This window comes from Mercenaria mercenaria, chromosome 4 (genome assembly GCF_021730395.1).
Source record: "Mercenaria mercenaria strain notata chromosome 4, MADL_Memer_1, whole genome shotgun sequence".
Classification (NCBI taxonomy): Eukaryota; Metazoa; Mollusca; class Bivalvia; order Venerida; family Veneridae; genus Mercenaria; species Mercenaria mercenaria.
The window spans coordinates 80,863,731-80,887,115 of NC_069364.1; the positions used below are offsets into that span (position 1 = coordinate 80,863,731).

At 35.9% G+C, this 23,385-nt stretch overlaps 1 protein-coding gene across 2 annotated transcripts; it reads right to left on the bottom strand.

Annotated features, from left to right (window-relative positions):
- Positions 1-7,401: 7,401 nt before the first annotated feature.
- Positions 7,402-23,225, bottom strand: LOC128556478 (PEST proteolytic signal-containing nuclear protein-like). Of its 2 annotated transcripts, none has more exons than XM_053541778.1 (5): positions 23,182-23,225; positions 17,821-18,041; positions 16,582-16,653; positions 15,535-15,590; positions 7,402-13,039 (listed from the first exon to the last, which is right to left on the bottom strand). In XM_053541778.1, exons 1-5 carry the CDS (start codon positions 23,210-23,212, stop codon positions 12,907-12,909), a joined length of 513 nt encoding a protein of 170 aa, XP_053397753.1. In that variant the 5' UTR covers positions 23,213-23,225; the 3' UTR covers positions 7,402-12,906. The 2 variants fall into 2 exon arrangements, with proteins under 2 accessions (XP_053397753.1, XP_053397754.1); XM_053541779.1 differs by having other exon boundaries at positions 17,821-18,038; positions 23,182-23,216.
- Between the last annotated feature and the right edge of the window lie 160 nt (positions 23,226-23,385).

Consider the following 23,385-nt stretch of genomic DNA (forward strand, 5'->3'; position numbering starts at 1 on the left):
TGTTAGATAACATATCTATTAACTTTAAAAGTTATAAACAAGTAACCGGTACACGATGGGGACTTACTGCGCTCCCCTTGTTGCTGATTTATTCTTATACTGTTATGAACGAGATTTCATGCTCTGTTTGTCCACTGAGACACAATTTCACATTATTGAAGCTTTTAATATAACCTCGGGGTATCTTGAAGATATTTTAGATATGGACAACTTATATTTTTCAGAAGTGTCCACAAGAGTAATACCTCAGTTTTAGAAGCGTCATTTTTGGACTTAAATTTAACAATTGTGAATTGTAATTTAGAAAGGAACATACATAATAAAAGAGACGCTTGTCAACTTTCCCCATCTTAATGGAGATGTCCCTCTAGCGACATCATATGGTGACTATATTTCGCAACTTATTCGTTTTGCAAGAGCTTGCTCAAAGTTAGAGGATTTTAATGATAGAAATCTTCATATCAACAAAAAAATAATTACAACAGGGATACAGGTATCATAAACTATGAGAGGCTTTCACTAAATTTTACAACAGATCGTCCGAACTTTTATAGAAATATAACACAGACCTTAAAGCACTTTTAAAATTTGATCTTATACACCCGGTATACTATGGGGATATAGTTTATAAAATGTGTTAAATTAAACATAATACTTACTTTAATCAAATATTTGTAAAATGTGTAAAAAAAAATCAAAGAAATCGTTAAGCGCAGTGCATGTTTGGTGATCGACCACTCTACAGTTAGTCGCTACGCTTTACTATTTTATGGTGCGATGACAGACTCCTTGATGCTTTTCTCCTAAATCCTACAAACAAGAGGGCCATGATGGCCCTGTATCGCTCACCTGAGTAGAGTTGTTTGCTTGAACAAATTTCTTAGCTAAAGCTTTAAAAACAAGAAAATAAGGAGAGTGGGTCAAGGTAAAGATTATGCAAGATTACTTTTGAAATCTGTAAGAAAATATTACAGATGGTCCAAATCCTTTTGCTGTAGCTTAGAAGACAAGAAAGTAGGTCAGTAGGTCACACTGATGGTCACTGAAAGTCTGTTTAAAGATCGGCATGCAAAACTATACATGTCATCCAAAATTTCAAAGCTGTATCTTAAACATGAGGGTCCTGAAGGCCCTGTATCGCTCACCTGAAGAAAGTAGGTCAGAAGGTCACATTCATGGTCACTGAAGTCAGTTTTAAGATCGGTGTGCAAAACTGTGCATGTCATACACATTTCAAGACTGTATCTTAAAAAAAACAAAAACGTACGTCCGTAGGTCACATTTCACATGACCCAGATTCGAACCTGACCTAAAGATAATCAAGGTTAACATTCTGTCCAAGTTTCATGAAGATACAGTCATAAATGTGGCCTATAGATTGTTAACAAGCTTTACATTTGATTTGACCTGGTGACCTAGTTTTTGACCCCACCTAATCCAGATTTGAACTTGACCTAAAGAGCATCAAGATGAACATTCTAACCAAGTTTCATTACGGTATGGTCACAAATGTGCCCTCTAGAGTGTTAACTAACTTTTACTTTGATATTACCTGTTGACCTAGTTTTTAACCCCACCTGACCCAGATTTCAAACTGACCTAAAGATCATCAAGGTTAACATTCTGACCAGGTTTCATTAAGATATAGTCATAAATGTGGCCTCTAGAGTGTTATCAAACTTTTCCTTTTATTTGACCTGGTGACCTAGTTTTTAATCCCACATGACCCAGATTTAAATCTGACCTAAAGATCATCAAGGTTAACATTCTGAACAAGTTTCATTAAGATATAGTCATAAATGTGGCCTCTAGAATGTTAACAAGCTTTTCCTTTGATTTGACCTGGTGACCTAGTTTCTGAATCCACTTGACCTAGATTTGAACTTAACCTAAAGATCATCAAGATTAACATTCTGACCAAGTTTCATAGAGATATTTTCATAAATGGGGGCCTCCGTGGCCGAGTGGTTAGAGTCGTTGACTTCAAACCATTTGCTCCTCATCGATGTGGGTTCGAAACCTCATTTGGGGCGTAGAATTCTTCACGTGAGGAAGCCATCCAGCTGGCTTACGGAAGGTCGGTGGTTCTACCCAGGTGCCCGCTCGTGATGAAATAGTGCACGGAGGGGCACCTGGGGTCTTCCTCCATCATTAAAGCTGGAAAGTCGCCATATGACCTAAAATTGTGTCGGTGCGACGTTAAACCCAACAAAATAAAATAAATAAATAAATTTTCATAAATGTGGCCTGTAGGGTGTTAACAAGCTTTACATTTGATTTGACCTGGTGACCTAGTTTTTGACCCAACCAGACCAAGATTTGAACTTGACCTAAAAATCATCAAGATTAACATTCTTAACAAAGTTTCATTATGGTAGAGTCATAAATGTGGCCTCTAGAGTGTTAACTAGCTTTTCCTTTGATTTGACATGGTGACCTAGTTTTTGACCCCACCTGACCCAGATTTAATCTAGTCCTAAAGATCATCAAGATTAACATTCTGACAATGTTTCATTAAGATATAGTTATAAATGTAGCCTCTAGAATGTTAACAAGCCTTACCTTTGATTTGACCTGGTGACCTAGTTTCTGATTCCACTTTACCTAGATTTAAACTTGACCTAAAGATCATCAAGGTTAACATTCTGACCAAGTTTCATGAAGATGCAGTCATAAATGTGGCCTCTAGAATGTTAACAAGCTTTTCCTTTGACTTGGTGACCTAGTTTTTGATCCTACCTGACTCAAATTCGAACTTGACCTGAAGATCATCAAGATTAACATTCTGACCAAGTTTCATGAAGATACATCATAAATGTGGCCTCTAGAGTGTTAACAAGCTTTTACTTTGATTTTACCTGGTGACCTAGTTTTTGACCCAGATGACCCAATATCAAACTCGTCCAAGATTTTATTGAGAGTAACATTCTGACCAAGTTTCATTAAGATTGGGCCAAAACTGTGACCTCTAGAGTGTTAACAGTCAAATTGTTGAGAATGGACGGACGACGGACACAGGGCGATCACAAAAGCTCAGCTTTGAGCACTTTGTGCTAACAGTCAAATTGTTGACAACGGATGGACGACGGACACAGATGAGCTAAAAACAAGAAACAAGTAGGTCAGTAGGTCACATTCAAGGTCACTGAAAATCAGTTTTAAGATTGGTGTGCAAAACTGTACATGTCATCCAATTTCAAGGCTGTATCTTAAAAATCAAGAAAGTAGATCAGTAGGTCAAGGTTACAGTCAAGTGACCCCTAATTACTTGGGGTCATAAGGTAATTATAATCAAACAGTCTAGGAAATATGATCAGACAATTTTTGAAGTATTTTTTCCTATATAATTCAAATAAAAGCCTCGGGGTGGGGCCTCTTTTCACCCCAGGGGCATAACTTGAACAATCTTGTTAGATAGCCACTAGGCAATGCTACATACTGAATATCAAAAGCCTAGGCCTTGAACTTTCAGTCAAGAAGATTTTTAAACATTTTTTCCTATGTAAATCTATGTAAAACTTGGGACCCCCAGGGCAGGGCCTCTTTTTATCCCAGAGGCATAATTTGAACAATCCTGGTAAAGGACCATTAGGCAATGCAACATATAAATCAAAGGCCTGAAGGGCCTGAGTCGGCTAATGATTGATGTACTGACAGTATAGTCTACCAGTTTCAGTTTGTTTTTAGTTTTTTTCCCCAACTAAAGAGAGATTTTGTTACAATAAATGAAATGAACATTCGGTTGATGCCTAGTAAAACTTTGATTGACATTATACAAGTATTTAAACCCAATATATTTCTCTAAAATTGAAGATTGGTTCACAGAAATAAAAATGTTGAAAGTACAAACTACAATTTGACAGCTGACACTAAGATACTGCCCATGACTTTATATATTTTTCCAGTAAACATTTGCCTCCGGCATTGCCAAAAGAGGCAATTATCGGCTGGTATATATTCGCACATGATAAAATTTGAATATGACAATTTATAATATTAAAATTTTACAGCGCGGATTGCCGCATACAATTTGTAACGGATGGACGAAAGAACTGATATTTTACAGATATTATAATGGGCCTGGCGATAGCCTTGTCATATGTTAGGTATTATTCAATCATATTATAAGTGATGTCAATTTAAAGTATACTTACTTTTGCGTTTAGAGATACATGTATGTAAATGTTGCTGAGTGTCAATATATAGTGTAACCGATATTAATAAATGCAGTTCTTTTTTTAGTTAAAACCATCATTTATTCTATTTCAGACTTGTTAACCCCTTAAAAATCATGCCTGTTATCCCGAAGTCCATCCACTTTCAATTATCCATTTTGATTCATGTAGACAGACAGGCCCAGACTGGGCAGAAAAATGTTTGAGCCATTTTTACGTGGTCGGTAGCACGGTGGGTGTGGGGAGGGGTGTTTCTTTCCGCTTTAAATTGCAGTCAGATTTTGAAATGGGCATTGCGGCTGGTGGTAAAAGGGCAAATGTATCAAACTGTAAAGTGGCAATATGGGAGAAGGGTGTGGGAAGATACCCCCTCCTGCAAGTAGGGTTTGGGGTATTACCACAAGAAATTTTTGAATATGTAGACCCTTGATACAGCCTTTGGTGCGATTTTAACTGAAAATCTTCTGTTTCAATTTCTAAATATTACCTAGATTCTTTCTAGTATTACAATGCGTGTTCGCCGACAAGTGTCCAGAATGTAGTTAGGATTCATCCGCGAAGTCTCGCGGAAGAATTAATGTACTGCACATATCTTATTCGGGTCATTTAAAATGAAGCTGTCATAATTTAATTTCATCGATGTGGTAAACTCTCTGATAAGAGACATTCCAATGCTTTCAGAGGTACCCACTCAATAAAATACTAGCAGTATGTTCTGGAACTATATTTTGTCTTTCGCTGGATGTTATGCAAGCTTTGTAAGCCTGCGCAATTCATAAAATGCACAGCGCAATAAATTTGTTATTTGCGCAATGATTTTAAAGATTATTTTTTGAAACGGACAGGGTAACAAATGGATAATTTGGCTAATAAGTTAATATGCAGTTTTTATTTGAATTTGTGAACATCATATTTGCTATTTTGTGACAAAAGGGCATAAAATTCGTCACCATAATCATATGCGCAAATGTATTACCAAATCCCGCAGAATCGTTATGCGTGTGTATGCTTAATGAGTTACCGCGGAAGAAAATACGTGGCTTTATTCGAGTATTGCACAATTACAAGTCATAAATATGACAGATTAAATTGTATATTGGTCATAGCAAATAGGATTGACATAAATGAACTTCATTCGATCAATGAACTCTTTGAAATTAGAGACAATCTAATGGAACTACATCACTTCGCTGTGTTGTGAGGCCATTTAAGAATGAGAAATCGGGCGATAGCAAGGACTCGTCAAACGCTTGACAGCGTTTAGCCGACTCAAAAATCAAAAGCCTAGGCCTTGCAGTTTCAGACAAGAAGATTTTTATATTTGTTTCCTATATAAGTCTATGTAAAACTTGCGACCCCCCAGGGCGGGGTCTCTTTTCATCCCAGGGGCATAATTTGAACAATCTTGGTAGAGAACCACAAGGCAATGCTACATACCAAACACCAAAGGCCTAGGTCTTGTGGTTTCAGACAAGAAGATTTTTTAATCTTTTTCCTATTTAAGTCTATGTAAAACTTGAGACCCCCGGGGTGGGCCTCTTTTCACCCCAGGGGCATAATTTGAACAATTTTGGTAGGGAACCAAAAGGCAATGCTACATACCAAATATCAAAGGCCAAGGTCTTTTGGTTTCAGACAAGAAGATTTTTTAAAGTTTTTTCCTATGTAAGTCTATGTAAAACTTGGGACCCCTGGGACGGGTCCTCTTTTCTTCCCAGGGGCATAATTTGAACAATCTTTATAGAGGACCATTAGATGATGTCACATGCCAAATACTGAGGCTCTATGCCTTGTGGTTTTTCAAAGTTTTCCCTATATAAGTCTATGTAAACCATGTGACCCCCAGGGCGGGATCATATTTGACCCTATAGGGATAATTTGAACAACCTTGGTAGAGGACCACTAGATGATGCTACATACCAAATCTAAAAGCCCTATGATCTATGGTTTTGGACAAGAAGATTTTTAAAGTTTTTCCTTTCGGTTGCCATGGCAACTAGAGTTCTAGATGGAATTCAATTCTTTGAACGATTTTTAAAGAAGACCATCCGAGGAACATCCTGGTGAAGTTTCATCAAAATTGCCCTGATGGTTTAGGAGGAGATGTTGTTTAAAGGAAAGTGTGGACGGACGCCAGATGGACGTCGGACGGTGAGCGATCACAATAGCTCAACCTGAGCCTTTGGCTCAGGCGAGCTAAAAAACGGACAGAAGGAGTGGAATTTTACTTTGCAGCTTGCTTAGTTGTGCCCTTAAAAGTTAGGCTCTTGGTGCTCTGACTTCAGACAAGTTGAGTACATTGGTGTCAATATCCTTAGATTGACCAAATTTATATGTTTTACTTTTTATGACCTGGTACTTTATCACTAATGTTAGAGCCTTTCTCAGCAGGAAAGGATTTTTTTACACTATCATGTCTAACTTGTAACAAGAGCTGTCACAGGAGACAGCGCGCTCGATGATTTCGATGCTGGATAGTGAAACTGGCGGTTCTGAGGAAGCTGGAGCTGTCACTGGAGTGTTTAATGACTCCATTTGTGGATGAAGATATTGCACAATAGCTCGAGTCTGTGTTAAAAATATTAATAAGAGAGATAAAGATGAAGTGTATCAAAACACTATACAAGTATAATTCTAAGCAAAAATGGGACATAATTCATAAAATATTGGTGTAAGAGTTATGCACCTTGTGTCATATGATGTGGGTGATGATGTGAACAACTACTTCAAGTTTGAATCAAATTAATTTAGTTATTACTGTTTGCTATTCAGACCAAGATCAGCCTTGCATGTCATTGTCTGAATTGTTCGTTATTCTGTCAGAAAATTTTAAGTGAATACCCCTTCTAATATTAAATGGTATTGCCCAAATTGAATGATGCACCAATCCTTTTCCGAAATTTAGCAGGGTAAAGGTTAATTCAAAATATTATCACACTGGAACATGCCAACAATATGCTTTATACAAATCACTGCTGCAAAGATTCATTGAAATTCCTCTGGACGTATAGAGATGAAGCAATGATAAGCTAAGTGTAGATGATTGGAAAATGACATGGGCAAAAACAATGTGTCTCACATGAAATTTCCCCAATGCAGCAAAACATACACAGGTAAGAAAATTGTGCATAAATGTTACTAAAATGTGGTTGCTCAAGAAAATTCATGAAAATTTAGTGAACGGAACAGCAGTTGTTGTTAGGAAACGTAAATAACAAACTTAAGGTTGTGCTATGTATTTATTTCATTTTTAATACCTCTTCTATACATATAAAATAAACACATAAATGTACAACGCAGTATGTCTCTCACACATATGTGCCAAAACATGTAAAATGAACCCTCTTTACAAAAGTTAATCAGTTTATATATAAATTCATACAGTAATATTTGTAAACAGATTTGTCTAAAAGTTGAAGTCAAATATATTCAAGAAGAAATGGGCAATTTGTTATATGAGCCGCGCCATGAGAAAACCAACATAGTGGCTTTGTGACCAGCATGGATCCAGACCAGCCTGCGCATCCGTGCAGTCTGATCAGGATCCATGCTGTTCACTAACGGTTTCTCTAATTGTAATAGGCTTTGAAAGCGAACAGGATGGATCCTGACCAGACTGCACGGATGCGCAGGCTGGTCTGGATTCATGCTGGTCGCAAAGCCACTATGTTGGTTTTCCCATGGCGCGGCTCATACAATATATTTAGAATGTATTATGAGTTCACAAGACACTATAAACTATATATATAGCAATATGGCTCTTTTATAAATTAAGTAAAATAGTGTTTTAATAGATAGTAAGAGATTGTGCACACACCCCGCCCCCTCCTCCCACCTTTGCAAATTGGTGATTACTGGTACACCAAACAGGAAGATGGATTTTTTTATGAAAATACCTGCATATTATCACATTTGTTCCTTTCACTAAAATCAGTAAATAAAAGAAAATGCATTTTATTCAAAACAAGTGACAGTATTGCAGTGGCAATACAGAAGTCCCCTAACAGTGAAAAAACAGTTTTACTTGACCTTCAATAGTGACCTTGACCTTTGACCAACAACAGTGGGTCATGGGACACATAGTCTAATCATGGGGAACATTTCTGTACAGTACTAAAAATCCTTCAATGCAATTAAAAGTAATGGAGCAGAAACAAATTTTCACTTGACCTTAACAGTGACCTTGACCTTGAACCGACAAGCATAGATCATGCGTTGACACATTGTCTCATCATGGGGAACGTTTGTGTGTAGCACTAAGATAATCCATCCATGCATATAAAAGTAATGGAGCAGAAACAATTTTTACTTGACCTTAAATAGTGACCTTGACCTTTTACCTACAAGCATAAGTCATGTACATGTATAATCTACATATTACCTTCTATACACATACCAAGTTTTATGAACCTAGCTTACATACTTTTTGAGTTATCCCAGGATCCAGATTTGCCGACAGACAGACAGACGGACAGAGGGCATTCCTATAGTCCCTTCCAGTGTTCCACAGGCAGAGGACTAAAAAAATGACTTTTAAATGTTGTAAATGCATTCAATTAGTAAAATTTATGTATGAAAGCTGTAAACAACTGAAAAAATCACCCAGTCAAGAAACAAGAGCTGTCACAAGAGACAGCGCGCTTGACTATTTCGATGCTGGATAGTGAAACTGGGCACATCTGAAGAAGCTGGAGCTGCCACTGGAGTGTTTAAAGACTCCAATGGTGGATGAAGATATTGCACAATAGCTTGAGTCTGTGTCAAAAATATTAAGTTATAAGAGAGATAAAGATAAAGTGTATCAAAACACTAAATAAGTATAATTCTAAGCAAAAAGGGGGGCATAATTCATAAAATATTGGTGCAAGAGTTAAACACCTTGTGTCATATGATGTGGGTGATGATCTGGAACAACTACTTCAAGTTTGAATCAAATCCATTTAGTAATTACTAAGATATAGTGAAAATGCATCAAAATTAACCTTAAATTCTAAGTAAAAGGGGGCATAATTCATGAAAAATTGGTGCCAGAGTTATGCACCTTGTGTCATATGATGTGGGTGATAACGTTGAACAACTATTTTAAGTCGGAATCAAATCCATTTAGTAATAACTGAGATAGAGTGAAAGTGCACCAAAACTTTAACCTGAAATTCTAAGTAAAAAGGGGAGATGATTCATCAAACATTGGTGCAAGAGTTACGGCTCTTGTGTCATATGATGTGAGTGATGATGTTGAACAACTATTTTAAGTTTGAATCAAGTCCATTTAGTAATATTTAAGATAGAGTGAAAGTGCATCAAAACTTTAACCTGAAATTCTAAGTAAAAAGGGGGGATAATTCATGAAATATTGGTGTGAGAGTTGTGGCCCTTGTGCCACATGATGTGGGTGATGATGAGGAATAACTATTTTAAGTTTGAAACAAATCCATCAAGTAATTACAGAGATAAGAAGGAAAAAGAGAAAGTGTAAAAAAAACTTTAACCAAGGTGGGGATGTGGAAGGACGCTGATGCCGACGCCGGGTTGAGTAGGATAGCTCTCCATATACTTCTTATAGTCCAGCTAAAAATAAATATAAAACATGAACTGTTTGTGAAACATAAATGTCTCCCCCACCCCCACTTGATGGCCTGTTGAAGGCAAGTAACTGTTATTTCGTATGCTGTGGCTTTGACCTTTTACAAACCTCAAAAGGTCAAAAACATTTACTCACTTGGCTGGCGAAAGCATTCTGTACTTACAGCGCTGAAACCATTTTCTAGTCTCAAGGTAACTGTGACCTTGAACATTGACCTAACCTCCTAAAACAGTAAAGGTCATTTACTGACCAGAGGTGATCATCTTATGAAGTTGGACAACTGAAGGCCAGAGCATTCTTTAGTTACCGGTATTTAACAGAAAGTTTTCAGTATAGGGGTCACTTTGACCTTGACCTTTTATGTACTGAGCTCAAAAGAATAGAGGTCATCTACTGACCATCCTATGATGTTAGATGACTGTTGGACAAAGTGTTCTTCAGTTAATAAGCTGAAACTGTCTCAGTCTCAAGGTTAGTGTCCTTTATCTTTGACCTACTGAACCCTAAAACATTTGAGGTCATCTGCTGACCACAGGCAATCATCCTTCGGAGTTTGACAACTGTAGACCAAGGCGTTATTTAGTTAGAGAGTGACTGCCATTTTCAGTCATTTATAGACCACAGGCAATCTGACTATTGTGAGACCATGCTTTCACTACATGTAGTTATTGATCAGAAACCAAATGGTCTACCAAAAGACAGACAGACTAACACTAAACACAACAATATACTTCCTCTTCTTCAAAAGCAGTGCATAAAAATTTCAGTCGAGCTAAAATTGTCAATGTTGAAAGATACAATGGTACTCGAGACAGTCATCAGATTTGGAATGACTCCTATATATAGCCTAAAAAAAGTTGTAAAAAACATAGGTACAGGAATGTTTTGTGTGCACAAGTTTATTAGTGACAACACAGATTTTCCGCTGGACATTCAGTGATTGCACCTTGAGGACTACCAAAAAGCTGTGATAATGGTAATTATGGCGAAGACACAAGAATCACAAAAGGCGGCAAATATGAGAAGCAGCTGAAATTACAGGATGCAGCAAATCAGTTGTTCAGTATCTGCCTACCAATGATTTATCAATGTCATGGTTATCTGCCGAATGGGTTGTTTGGTTACTGAATGTGTATTGGGCATGCAGGGGTGTATTTTGAGAAATAGCATAAATTGAGATGTGGTATGCACCAGTCGCCAGAATGTGCTCTATTTTAACTTGATGAGGAATAATACTTCTGAAACACATTTTATTGTAATTTTCTCAGTGTATTTCTAGAAGCTGTATTAAACTAGAAGATGCTTTTGTAGAAAAGCACATGTCTCCCCCAATGCTTAGTCGTAATAGGCAAGAAGTCAATAGGGGACAGGAGCGAGTCAAAGAGACACTGATGGTTGGCTGCAATAGGGATCATGTACTTGGCATGTCTAATTATCCCACTAAATTTCAACAATCTAGGCCTAGTAGTTCTCAAGTTATGAGTTGGAAACGGTTTTCCATATTCAGGCTCCTGTAACCTTGACCTTTGATCGAGTAACCCCAAAATCAATACGGGTCATCTACTCTGCATGTCCAATCATCCTATGAAGTTTCAACATTCTGGGTCAAGTGGTTCTCACGTTATTGATTGGAAAATGTTTTCCATGTTCAGGCCCCTGTGACCTTGACCTTGGCTTAAGTGATCCCAAAAATCATAAAGGTCATCTACTCTGTAAGTCCTATCATCCTATGAAGTTTCAACATTCTGAGTCAAGTGGATCTCATGTTATTAATCGGAAATGGTTTTCCATGTTCAGGCCCCTGTGACCTCGACCTTTAAGAGTCACCCCAACATCAATAAGGGTTATCTACTCTGCATGTCCAATCATCCTATGAAGTTTCAACATTCTGGATCAAGTGGTTCTCAAGTTATTGATCAGAAATGGTTTTCCATGTTCAGGCCCCTATGAATTGACCTTTGATGGAGTGACCCCTAAAACATAAGCCCTGCCAAGATATGAAGTTTAAAGGTTCTAGGTAAAATGGTTCTCCAGTTATTGATTGGAAATGAAGTGTGACAGACGGACAGGGCAAAAACAATTTTCCAGACATAATGAAGTTCTCCTGATGTCAATCAGTTTCCCAGTTATTCTCAATGTCTACAATTTAAAAGGACAGCCTATATACATGCATGTCAATGAAATAGGAAAAATAAGAAATCTCAGGATTCTAATTTTTCTTTCACCTAATCAACCTTAAGCTTTCTTTAAAAGTGTCAAATAAAATGTCTAGTCAGTCTGCATTTTATTACAATGCTAGGATGGAAGAACTTAATGTTAACATCCCCACAGTGAATACTTCTTCTTCTGTTTTCAACCAAATCGTCACAACTTCAGACTCAGAATTTGAATCAACAAGTCTAATACTGTTTTTCAACAACTTCAGTTATGCAATGGCTGACAGCAGACAACGTCCTGTTTTCTTGGATTCCTTGTAAGTACCTATGAGGACCATTTATAAATGTAGCTGTGTTTATATTCTACACATTTGTACAGTGGTGCTATCAAGCACACACCAACACGCTTTCAATTCCCTAAATGTTCATACTCTGAACACATGTAGGCGATCCAGGTTAAAGTACCTTAATTAAGTGTTTAAACTGCCTTAATCATTTTACAATAAAACTATGAAATATGCTCTTTAATTTCTGTAAGTCACAAAATTTCATTATATTCCTTTTGCCTTTCATCTAAATTTCTGACAAACAACTGTAACAGTTTCAATCTGTAACATAAAAGTCAATCATGATAAACTTTCCACTAAGATCTCCTAATTTATACACCTAAATATGTTGTACATGTACTCCAAAAATATTTTACTCCAAACTTTAACATCAAATAAGTACACTCAAACCTGACCACCTTGATATTGTGACAGTATGACATTAAGGACCATTTACACACTAAATTGAACAAGATTTGCACCACTGTTATTTTAATCTTTGACAGCGAATAGCCTAATCCACATTTATAAGAAGTAGCCATCTGCGGCCAGTTTAACACCTTAACAACATCTGAGTCCATTGTCAACTGGTTGTGAAAATAAAATCCTCACAAATTCTATCATATCATGAATCTGTTGTAATTCAAAGTAATTCTGATATTGGTTTATTTCGTATCTTCTTGTTCACCAAGTTCTTCCATTTGTTTTTTTAATTCTCTTTCTATCATTTTAGTTCTGTCACAAAAGCCTAAATTTCCTTTTCCAAAAGAATTTGGTCCAGCAGCTGTTTTCGTTTCTCTGAAAAATTAAGACACGTTTTATACAAGTTTGCCAGATTTTATATCTTAGGTTTAAAATAATGCTCGAAGTATAATTTAAATTTGTATTAGTTTCTAAGGCCAAATCTTATCAATCTTTCCAAAATCAGAGGTTCTTTTATTCTTTAAATTGGTTTTAAAAAATTTAATGTATTTCTTTTCCTAAAAGTGTCAATTAAGAAAATCTTAAATTGCTGTATATTTTTAACTGAAAAGCCAAAAAGTTGTTGTAACACATGTAGTAACAAATGGAGGGCTAATCAAGAGGTAAAGTCACCTCGTCCAAGGTGTATAAATAATTTCTGTCTCATCATAAAAAATATATCAAGATGTACATTAATCAATTCTGGATTCATGGAAAATTTCCAAAGTTGTTACATTTAAAATAAACAGAAATCTAAAGTATACCACCAGTACTGTTTCACTGCATGCTAATCTAACGTGTTTTATCTTTAAAAAACAAAGAATCAATCAAAAAAAAAGACACCAAAATATGCACCAAATTACATAAATTATTATGGAAGTATTTCTATCTGCTGTCTGACCTTAAAAATTTAGTGACATTCTTGCAATTTCAATTATATTATGTAGTACTAACATTTTAACAATATATGCTACTGCTTTGTGACAATTTTTTTTTTAATTTCTGACATGAAAAACAGCTGTCATGTGCAACTTTTACCATTACTACATTTTCCAATGAATGATGATATTCTGATAAGTGTGAAATATATAATTATTGATAATGTATTAGGAAAATATGGTACACAAGAGAGCCAAGATTGCCCTAGGTTGCTCACCTGAGAAACACACCATAACAGTGTAAACATGTTTAACCTAGTGATTTCATGGAAACAAATATTCTGACCAATTTTCATTAAGACTGGACCAAAAATGCGGTCTCTTAAGTGTAAACAAGTATTTTCTTCAATTTGACCTAGTGACCTAGTTTTTGAGCCAAGATGACCTACATTCAAACTTGACCTAGATTAGATCAAGGCAATCATTCTGACCAAATTTCATAATCCTCAACTGAAAAATATATCATCTATCGCATACTAAACGTTTTTCTTTGATTTGTCCTAGCGACCTAGTTTTTGACCCCAGATGACCTATATTCAAACTTGACCTTAATTTCATCAAGGCTATCATTCTGACCAAATTTCATAAAGATCAATTGAAAAATACAGTCTCTATCGCATGCACAAGGTTTTTCTTTGATCTGACCAGGTGACCTAGTTTTTGACCCTAGATGACCCATATTCAATTTCAAACTTGACCTATATTTCATCCGGACAAACATTCTGATCAAATTTCATGAAGATGCGGTGTAAAATGCAGCCCCTATTGCATACACAATGTTTTTCTTTGATTTGACCTAGTTTTTGAGCCCAGATAACCCATATTCGAATCTTTCCTAGATTTCATTGAGGTAATCATTCTGACCAAAATTCATGAAGATCAATTAAAAAATACAGCCTCTATCGCATACACAAGGTTTTTATTTGATCTGACCTAGTGACCTAGTTTTTGAACCAAGATGACCCATTTTCGAACTTGGCCTAGATTTCATCAAGGTAATCATTCTGACCATATTTCATGAAGATCAGTTGAAAAATACAGCCTCTATCGCATACACAAGGTTTTTCTTTGATTTGATCTAGTGACCTAGTTTTTGACCCTAGATGACCCATTTTCGAACTTGGCCTAGATTTCATCAAGGTAATCATTCTGACCTTCTTTCATGAAGATCAGTTGAAAAATACAGCCTCTATCGCAGACACAAGGTTTTTCTTTGATTTGACCTAGTGACCTAGTTTTTGACCCTAGATGACCCATTTTCAAACTTTGTCTAAATTCCATCAAGGTAATCATTCTGACAAAATTTCATGAAGATCAGTTAAAAAATACAGCCTCTATCGCATACACAAAGTTTTTCTTTGATTTGACCTAGTGACCTGAGCATTTCTCAGGTGTGCTAAAAATTCAAAGTACATGGGTAAGCACAATTACTGCTTTCTTTTCTTTAATTACAATTTCATGGCTGCAGCAACATTACTTCTGGATCAACCCTTGTAGATAACATAAAAAGAAACATATAAAATTTCAGTCCTGCTATTTTTTTCACATTTCATTTCATTAAGGACAAAAGCATGTCAGTTTTTAACAGTTTTGTATTAAAGTAAAAGTTCATTTGCGATGTTCTCATTAAGAAATGATAAACAACAGAATTGTAACTTAAATTTTTTGGTTGTTGTTTTTATAAAATTGCATTCCATCCTCATAAATCTATCGGTTTCTTATGAAGTTAAGTACAGATAAAAAGTGTACATATATAAACCGGATCTCATTTGTTATCATGGGAGTAAATGTGATTTCATTCTATGTTCTTATGAAAGTTTCTGATCTGTTGTATCTTATAGATCTTTAGTTCTCTCTTAGCGACAATAAACTCCAAACTCTTCTGTTACCTACCTCCCAACATTTCTCATTCTCATCTTAGCCTCCATTGGCATTTCTTCCTCATCACTCTACAATATATGTAATAAACACATAATTGTTTTGTCCACAAAAGCTATGAAAGATTCACAACTTTACTGCTTGAGAAAAGATAATCCAGGTATACAGTAGTTAGGCATATCTCAGAGGCTGGTTGGCAAATGTTGCTTTGTTTGGCTAATGTGTTTTCCAACAACATTTCAGTTATATACCACAGTCAGTAAACCTAACCAGTGCTTTTGATTCCTTAACTTCATTGCTTTTGATTCCTTAACTTCATTAAATTGTTCTTTGCAAATAACTTACAACTCCCATTTGCATCAGTTGATGAGGACGAAGGACAATAGATATAAGTAAATCCTGTCTTCAGTCAATCGTTATAAAGTACAAACACCTAGCTGGGGAACTGAAACCACAACCATCAAACTGGGTTTCCTGTGCTCCACTCATTTAACTAATACTTTATACTCTTAAATTTATATGTTTTACTCCAAAAATATTGGACTCAAATAAATATACTCTTTATTCATAAAATATCTGACCACACTGACAACGTGACAGAATGACATTACACAACATTTATGCACTACATTTAGCATGTTGTTGGCAAGTGGTTCTGCCTTTGCGACCAGTGCAGACCAAGATCAGCCTGCACATCATGGTCTGCACTGTTCGCTATTCAGTCAGTAAATTTTCATTGAACACCCCTTCAAACGGTAAATTGTACTGCCCATAATAAATGATGGACCAGTTCATTTTTAGAAATTTAGCAGGGTAAAGGTTAAACACAATTTACATCACCGCTATTCTAATTCATTTTAATTATGAATAAGTCTCTATTTCAGTAAAGTTAAGAACATTTAATGAGGATTTGTTCCATTTGAAATAAATAAAGATGAAATGTTTAAGTGAAAATTGGGCATTAAATATCTTTTAGTATTTTAGACAGCTGAATTTTAAATAAAAGTAGGAAGAGTTTATTTCATTGGCATATAACCTTTGACCTCAAATTTAAACAATTACCTCACTTTCCTCATTGAACACTGCAGCTACCTTCTTTGTTTTTGCTGCTACAGGAATAGTCTCTTTTGCTTGCTGAAATATGGAACAAAAATAATCAGTCCAAACTGCTGATTTTAATTTTGAGTAATTTTTTGGTTATCTGAAGAACTTAGAAATCAAGTTTGAGGCTTTTATTGTGTTCCTGTCCTTGAAAATTTTAGAATCAATCTCTCATTAAATACAATAAAACACTGATCGCTCAAGCTGCAGGGGATGAACAAAATGACTGAGTTATGGAGGGTTTTGAGCAATACAAACAAACAAAATATAAGGATAATAGCTGGGGACCATCTGAAATGCTTAAGATCAGGTGCTAGAGCCGTCAGTGCTCAATTGTGTGGTATCTCACTGTAAATGATCAACAATTTTACTGATCTGTATTGATACTTGTTTCTATTACAGCAGTAACAAGAGCTGTCACTATTGGTGACAAATGCCCCCAAAGCGTGCCCAAGAATGCTACAGTTCACTGTTGTCTGCGCAAAAAAGTCACACATCATTTCTTGACCTTGACCCCAGAGACCAGAGTCATAAGCATGACACATCTTCTCAATGCGGTAAAAATTTGTGTCAAATCATTTTCAAATCCCTTCATCAAGGGTAGAGTTATGTACCGGACAAGAAACAGACCATGTTAACCACTAACCTCTAAGTGTGACCTTGACCTTAGAGCTAGGGGTCTGGATCTTGCACATGACACGTCGTCTCATTATGCAGAACATTTATGCCAAGTAATTTCAAAATCCCTTCATGGATGGCAGAGTTATGGTCGGACAAGAAATAGACCATGTTAACCTTTAACCTCTAAGTGTGACCTTGACCTTAGAGCTAGGGCTCTGAATCTTGTGCACATCTTGTCATCTCATTATGGTGAACATTTAATGCCAAGTTATTTCAAATCCCTTTATGGATGACAGAGTTACAGCCCAGACAAGAATTTACACAGATGCACACATGCACGGACATGCGGACACACAGTGGGGGCATAAAAATGTATGTGTACCATTACAACTGCTTATTTAGCAAGTGCAGTTTTCTCATTAAGTTGTTGATAGGTAAAGGTAAAAATAGTGCCAATCTAGTAATATACCAGACCTGCTTGAAGATACAAGCTTTCCTTACAGAAAATATAGAAACAAATTAGATGTACTGGAAATAATATATTTTTAACAGTAACTATTGAAACTTTATTTATATTACCTGTGAAGACAATGCCATCTTAATTGGAGCCAAACCTAACTTTTTGGTCCCTCCAATATTCATACTTATCCCTGGTTTCTTTCCAAGTGACATTGAGATCTTTCCGCTTCCTAGTGCTTCGGGTTCCACTTTGCTCACTTTATTATTGGAAGAGTCTGTGCTGTCTGGTACTTCAGCCTTACGTTTCTGTGGACTAACATTTTTATCAGGTGTCGCCCCTGCTGAGTAGAAACTGAGAAAATTGAAACTATGTTAGAACGATAATAATCAAAAGAATTTGGATCTTTTAAAATAGACGACAGACATTATCTGCTTAGCAACATTTTTCATTATCATCCGACTGAAAATAGTCTTTTGATATACACAGTTGAACTTCACTCACTCGAACTGACAATCAAAATTTGTTGAGTTATCGATAGTTCTAGCCATAAAAAATATACAATATATTATACAGATATTTTGCCGGGACATGACAATGAGTTCAAGTGAAGGGTGGTGTATAAATTATCCAAGTTCAAGCAAACAAAATTTGACTATAGCTCAAAACTGATATGTGCTTATCTTTAATTTAGTGAAAAAGAAGAACAAATCTGTCACAGTTTGAAATTGAAGTGGATTTTTCACATGCACTTGAGAGGTCAGAAACCCCCACCCCAAACTCCTTCACCTTGCCTCCCAACCTCACCCCTCCACCTCAACCAAATGTCAATCAAAATTTCTGGCCTTTTAAAACATATGCACTTTATTCATTAAATATGTTTTGTTAACTGCAGGCTGGGCACATCTCCCGATAGGAGTAAACTACCTTGATCAGGGTAATATACAATGATCAGGGGAAAACAAGTACAACAAAAAGTGGTAAAAATGTAAAATGTCAGAATATTAAATGCTGAACGTCAAATGACAACTTTTTCACGTCTTATCATAATTATTTGGACTAGATCTAGATCTAAGTTGCTCTGAGGTCTGCCTCAGTTTGTTTCAATTGACCAAAATATTTGCGACATTTGGCAGGATGGGAGAAATGAGGGGGACTTGACCTCCAAGTGTCTGTGGATTTTTCTACCAATATATTAATTGATTCACTAAATTATAGGATATGATATAATATTAACAAGAGATCACAGAGTGATCTTGGCGCCCACCAAGTGCCATTTTTGAGTGTTCCAAATTTCAAGACTTACTGACTAGCTCAAGGTCAAATTTCATTTCCGTACACAACACTGTGCATGTGGTCCAAATTCGAAAGCTGTAGCTCGAGAAATGTGAAAGTAGGTCACTAGATCAATCTTAAGGTCAAAGTTTAATTCGGTACACAAAACTATGCAAGTGGTCCGAATTTGAAGGCTTAGCTTGAGAAATGTGTAAGTAGGTCACTAGGTCAATATCAAGGGTCAAATTTCACTTCAGAACACAAATCTATGCATGTGGTCCAAATCTGAAGCCTGTACCTTCAAAAATGTGAAAGTAGGTCATTAGGTCAATGTCAAGGTCAAAGTTTGTTTCGGTACACAATCCTATGCAAGTGGTCTAAATTTGAGGCCTGTAGCTACAGAAATGTGAAAGTAGGTCACTAGGTCAATCTTAAGGTCAAAGTTCATTTCGGTACACAAAACTATGCATGTGGTCCAAATTTGAAGGCTGTAGCTTGAGAAATGTGAAAGTAGGTCACTAGGTCAAAATCAAGGTCAAGTTTTATTTCAGAATACAGAACTACGCATGTGGTCCAAATTTGAAGCTTGTACCTTCAAAAATGTGAAAGTAGGTCACTAGGTCAATGTAAAGGTCAAAGTTTGTTTCGGTACATAAAACCATGCATGTGGTCCAAATTTGAAGGCTGTAGCTTGAAAAATGAGAAAGTAGGTCACTGGGTCAAAATCAAGGTCAAATTTAATTTCGGAACACAAAACTATGCATGTGGTCCAAATTTGAAGACTGTACCTTCAAAAATGTGAAAGTAGGTCACTAGGTCAAAACCAATGTCAAATTTCATTTTGAAACACGGAACTATGCATATGGTCCAAATTTGATACCTGTACCTTCAAGAATGTGAGAGTAGGTCACTAGGTCAAAATCAAGGTCAAAGTTTTTTCAAGTGCACAAAACTATGCATGTGGTCCAAATTTGAAGGCTGTAGCTACAGAAATGTGAAAGTAGGTCACTAGGTCAAAATCAAGGTCAACTCATGTCAAGGTTCATCTTGCCACTCAAAAATATACATGTGGTCCAAATTTGAATGTTTTAGTTATTGACAAGAAGATTTTAAAAGCTTTTCCCTATACAAGTCTATATGAACCATGTGACCCACGGGGTGGGGCCACATTTGACCCTAGGGGGATAATTTGCACAAACTTGGTAGAGAGCCACTAGATGATGCTACATTACAAGTATCAAAGCCCTAGGCTTTGTGGTTTGGACAAGAAGATTTTCAAAGTTTTTCCCTATATAAGTCTATGTAAACCATATGACCCCCAGGGTTGGGTCATATTTGACCCTAGGGGTATAATTTGAACGATCTTAGTTGAAGACCACTAGATGATGTCACATACAAAATATCAAAGCCCTAGGCCCTGTGGTTTTGGACAAGAGGTTTTTCAAAGTTTTTCCCTATATAAGTCTATTTAAACCATGTGACCCCCAGGGCGGGGCCATATTTGACCCCAGAGAAATAATTTGAATCATCTTGGTAGAGGACCACTAGATAATGCTTCATACCAAATATCAAAGCCCTAGGCTCTGTGGTTTTGGACAAAAGGTTTTCAAAGTTTTTCCCTATATAAATCTATGTAAATTATAGAAATAAACAAAGGGCCATAACTCACTCATAAATTGTTGAACCAATCTGATTTTCAGGGGGACACAACTAGGGTACCAATACATCATTCCGACAAAGTTTGGTCAAAATCCCCCCAGTAGTTTCTGAGGAGATGCGATAACGAGAAATTGTTAACGGACGGACGGACGGACGGAATGACGGACGGACGGACCACGGATGCAGAGTGATTTTAATAGCCCACCATCTGATGATGGTGGGCTAATAATTGGCAGTGGCCAGAGAACCGGAATCGGTTCCCTAGACAGCGAACTTATTCGTCCGGAACTGGTTCTCTAGCCAAAGTACCGTGCATAGGCTAGGGAACCGGAATTTTATTTCTATGCATAAAACTGTCAAAATTCACTTTGTTTCTTCTTTTGTTATCATGTGAATGTTCTTATCTTAATAAGTTAATTAATTTTACCATTTCAGCAAGCTACGCCCTTTTATTTATTTGTGTTTACTGTGTCTCCAGAAGTGTACTCGCCGCATACTGTCCGCCATATTGGAATGATAAAATAAACTAGTACGAAAGAATGCGAAATCGTCGACACTGGAGCCGATATAAACTTGAAATTTAAACTTAAAAGATATAAGACAATAAAAGAAATGATTAAAACAAATTAAGTAATTTCTGTTAATTAGTATTGATTGTATCTTTGAACGTGAAAATGCTGAGGTGATACAAACCAGTATCTAAAGTGATCAAAGAATCTGTATGAAGTTTTAAGGGCAATTATATAAATTTGTTCATCTATAAACATGTAATGACGCAAATACAAACCAATATTATTTTATATTTAAATAATTTAAACATAGTACAAGTTTAAAGCAAAATTTAATAACATTTAAAAATTGCAAAGTAGTTTTCACGCATTCATTCGTACTAGTTTATATCATTCCAATACGGCAGACACGGTATATATGCGGCCAATACACTTTTGAAGATAGTAAATGCAGATAAATGCAAGGGCATGGTAAAATTAATTAAGATAAAAAATATGCATGACACTTAATTACCAAGAAACAAAGTCCATTTCGGCAGCATTATGCATAGAAATAAAATTCCGGTTCCCAAGACTATGCACGGTATTTTGCTTAGAGAACCAGTTCCGGACGAATAAGTTCGCAGTCTACGGAACCGATTCCGGTTCTCTAGCCACTGCCATAATAATTTGAAAAATGGCAGTGGCTAGTGAACCGTCACCGGTGCAGCAGACCCGAGGTCTAGTGCACCGTCACCGGTGCAGCAGACCTGGGGTCTAGCGCACCGTCATTTTTGTTATATAATATATAAAATATAGTTTTTCTTTGAATTATGATTATAACTTAGTGTCACCAGTTATATGTCTGATCATTATTAGAAGAATGAAGTAAGATGATTCTAATTTAAATAAACCTTAACTTACCTTTTAATTTACCGATATACCTATTAAAACATTGTGCCGCTATCCGATATGGTCTATTAATAGAAAGTTTATTATGGCGGAATGATTCTTAAGTAGAACGTTCAGTTATGACAGAATGAGTTTCATTGAAAGAAATAATTATTTTTTAATTTTCATAAATAGCATACTAGTATATTTATGTCCATTTAAGATTAGTTATTGTCTGTATCTGGATACATCAAAATTGAAATCCCAACTTAATTTTAGATTCACTATCTCATGATCAGAGCTGCCGATACAAAAGACAAACACGCCCAAGCTAATAATTAAATAATTTTAACAAGCTACCAACAAAGCCTATATTTGTAGACCTCCCCTTATTGTTTTAATTAAATCTTTATTGCTTTTCACAGTTTTTATCATAGATTTCGGAAATTGTAGTTTTTTTAATTAATAATATAACAAATATTGAAATCATGACAATTTTGACCATAAATGTACATTATAAAATATTTGCTTGCAAGATGTCAACATTTCCGAATTTCATGTTTTATAAAGAGTTAATTAATTGTCAATTGTCACTGACATAATACATCTGAAATTAAGATCGAATTTCAGTTTTGATATACATACATATATATATCCAAATGCAGACAATAATTAAAAGAAAGGATCAATGAAATTCATTATGTCGTTCGGAAATAGCTTAATAAATGATGGATACGACTGTTGCCGAAGAACGGAGATCAGCGCTTTAAGGTAAAACGGTAAACTAACAGGTAAGTCGAGGTTTATCTTACTTCATTCTTTCAGTTATGCTCTTGCATTTTACTGGTGAAAATATCTTTTGATTAAACTTAAATACATAAAGACTATATTTTATATATAACAAAAATGACGGTGCACTAGACCTCAGGTCTGCTGCACCGGTGACGGTGCACTAGACTTCGGGTCTGCTGAACCGGTGACGGTTCACTAGCCACTGCCTTGAAAAATTCACCAGCATTTCTAAAGAGGCTTTGGACATTCTATCCACTTTTCGATAAACTTAACATCAATGATATATCTATCTTGTTAAAAGTATGATATTGTGCTTCTGTCTTCATTTATAACAATGAATGCCAATGTTATCTGGCATTTTTTGCATATTTGTCTTACCAGTAGCTGACTTTTTCTCAGTGTCGGCCATCTTGAATATGTTGGGGAGTAATAATTTATTACTTTTTATTATTATTTAATTTGTTATATGCGGGCTTTTATTGATGTAATTGATTATCATTCAGGCATATTTTGTATAACTAATAATGTTTTATCTTGTAATATTTATCTTCGGAACCTTTGTGATTCTTGCCAAATCTTTTT

Bases quoted from the DNA above. Each gene is read 5' to 3' on its own strand.
- LOC128556478 (XM_053541778.1), bottom strand. From the start codon at position 23,212: ATGGCCGACACTGAGAAAAAGTCAGCTACTG. The intron at 18,042-23,181 runs GTAAGACAAATA...GTTTCTACTCAG, and splicing joins TGAGAAAAAGTCAGCTACTG to CAGGGGCGACACCTGATAAA. The intron at 15,591-16,581 runs GTAATTGTTTAA...CATATATTGTAG, and splicing joins TGTTCAATGAGGAAAGTGAG to AGTGATGAGGAAGAAATGCC.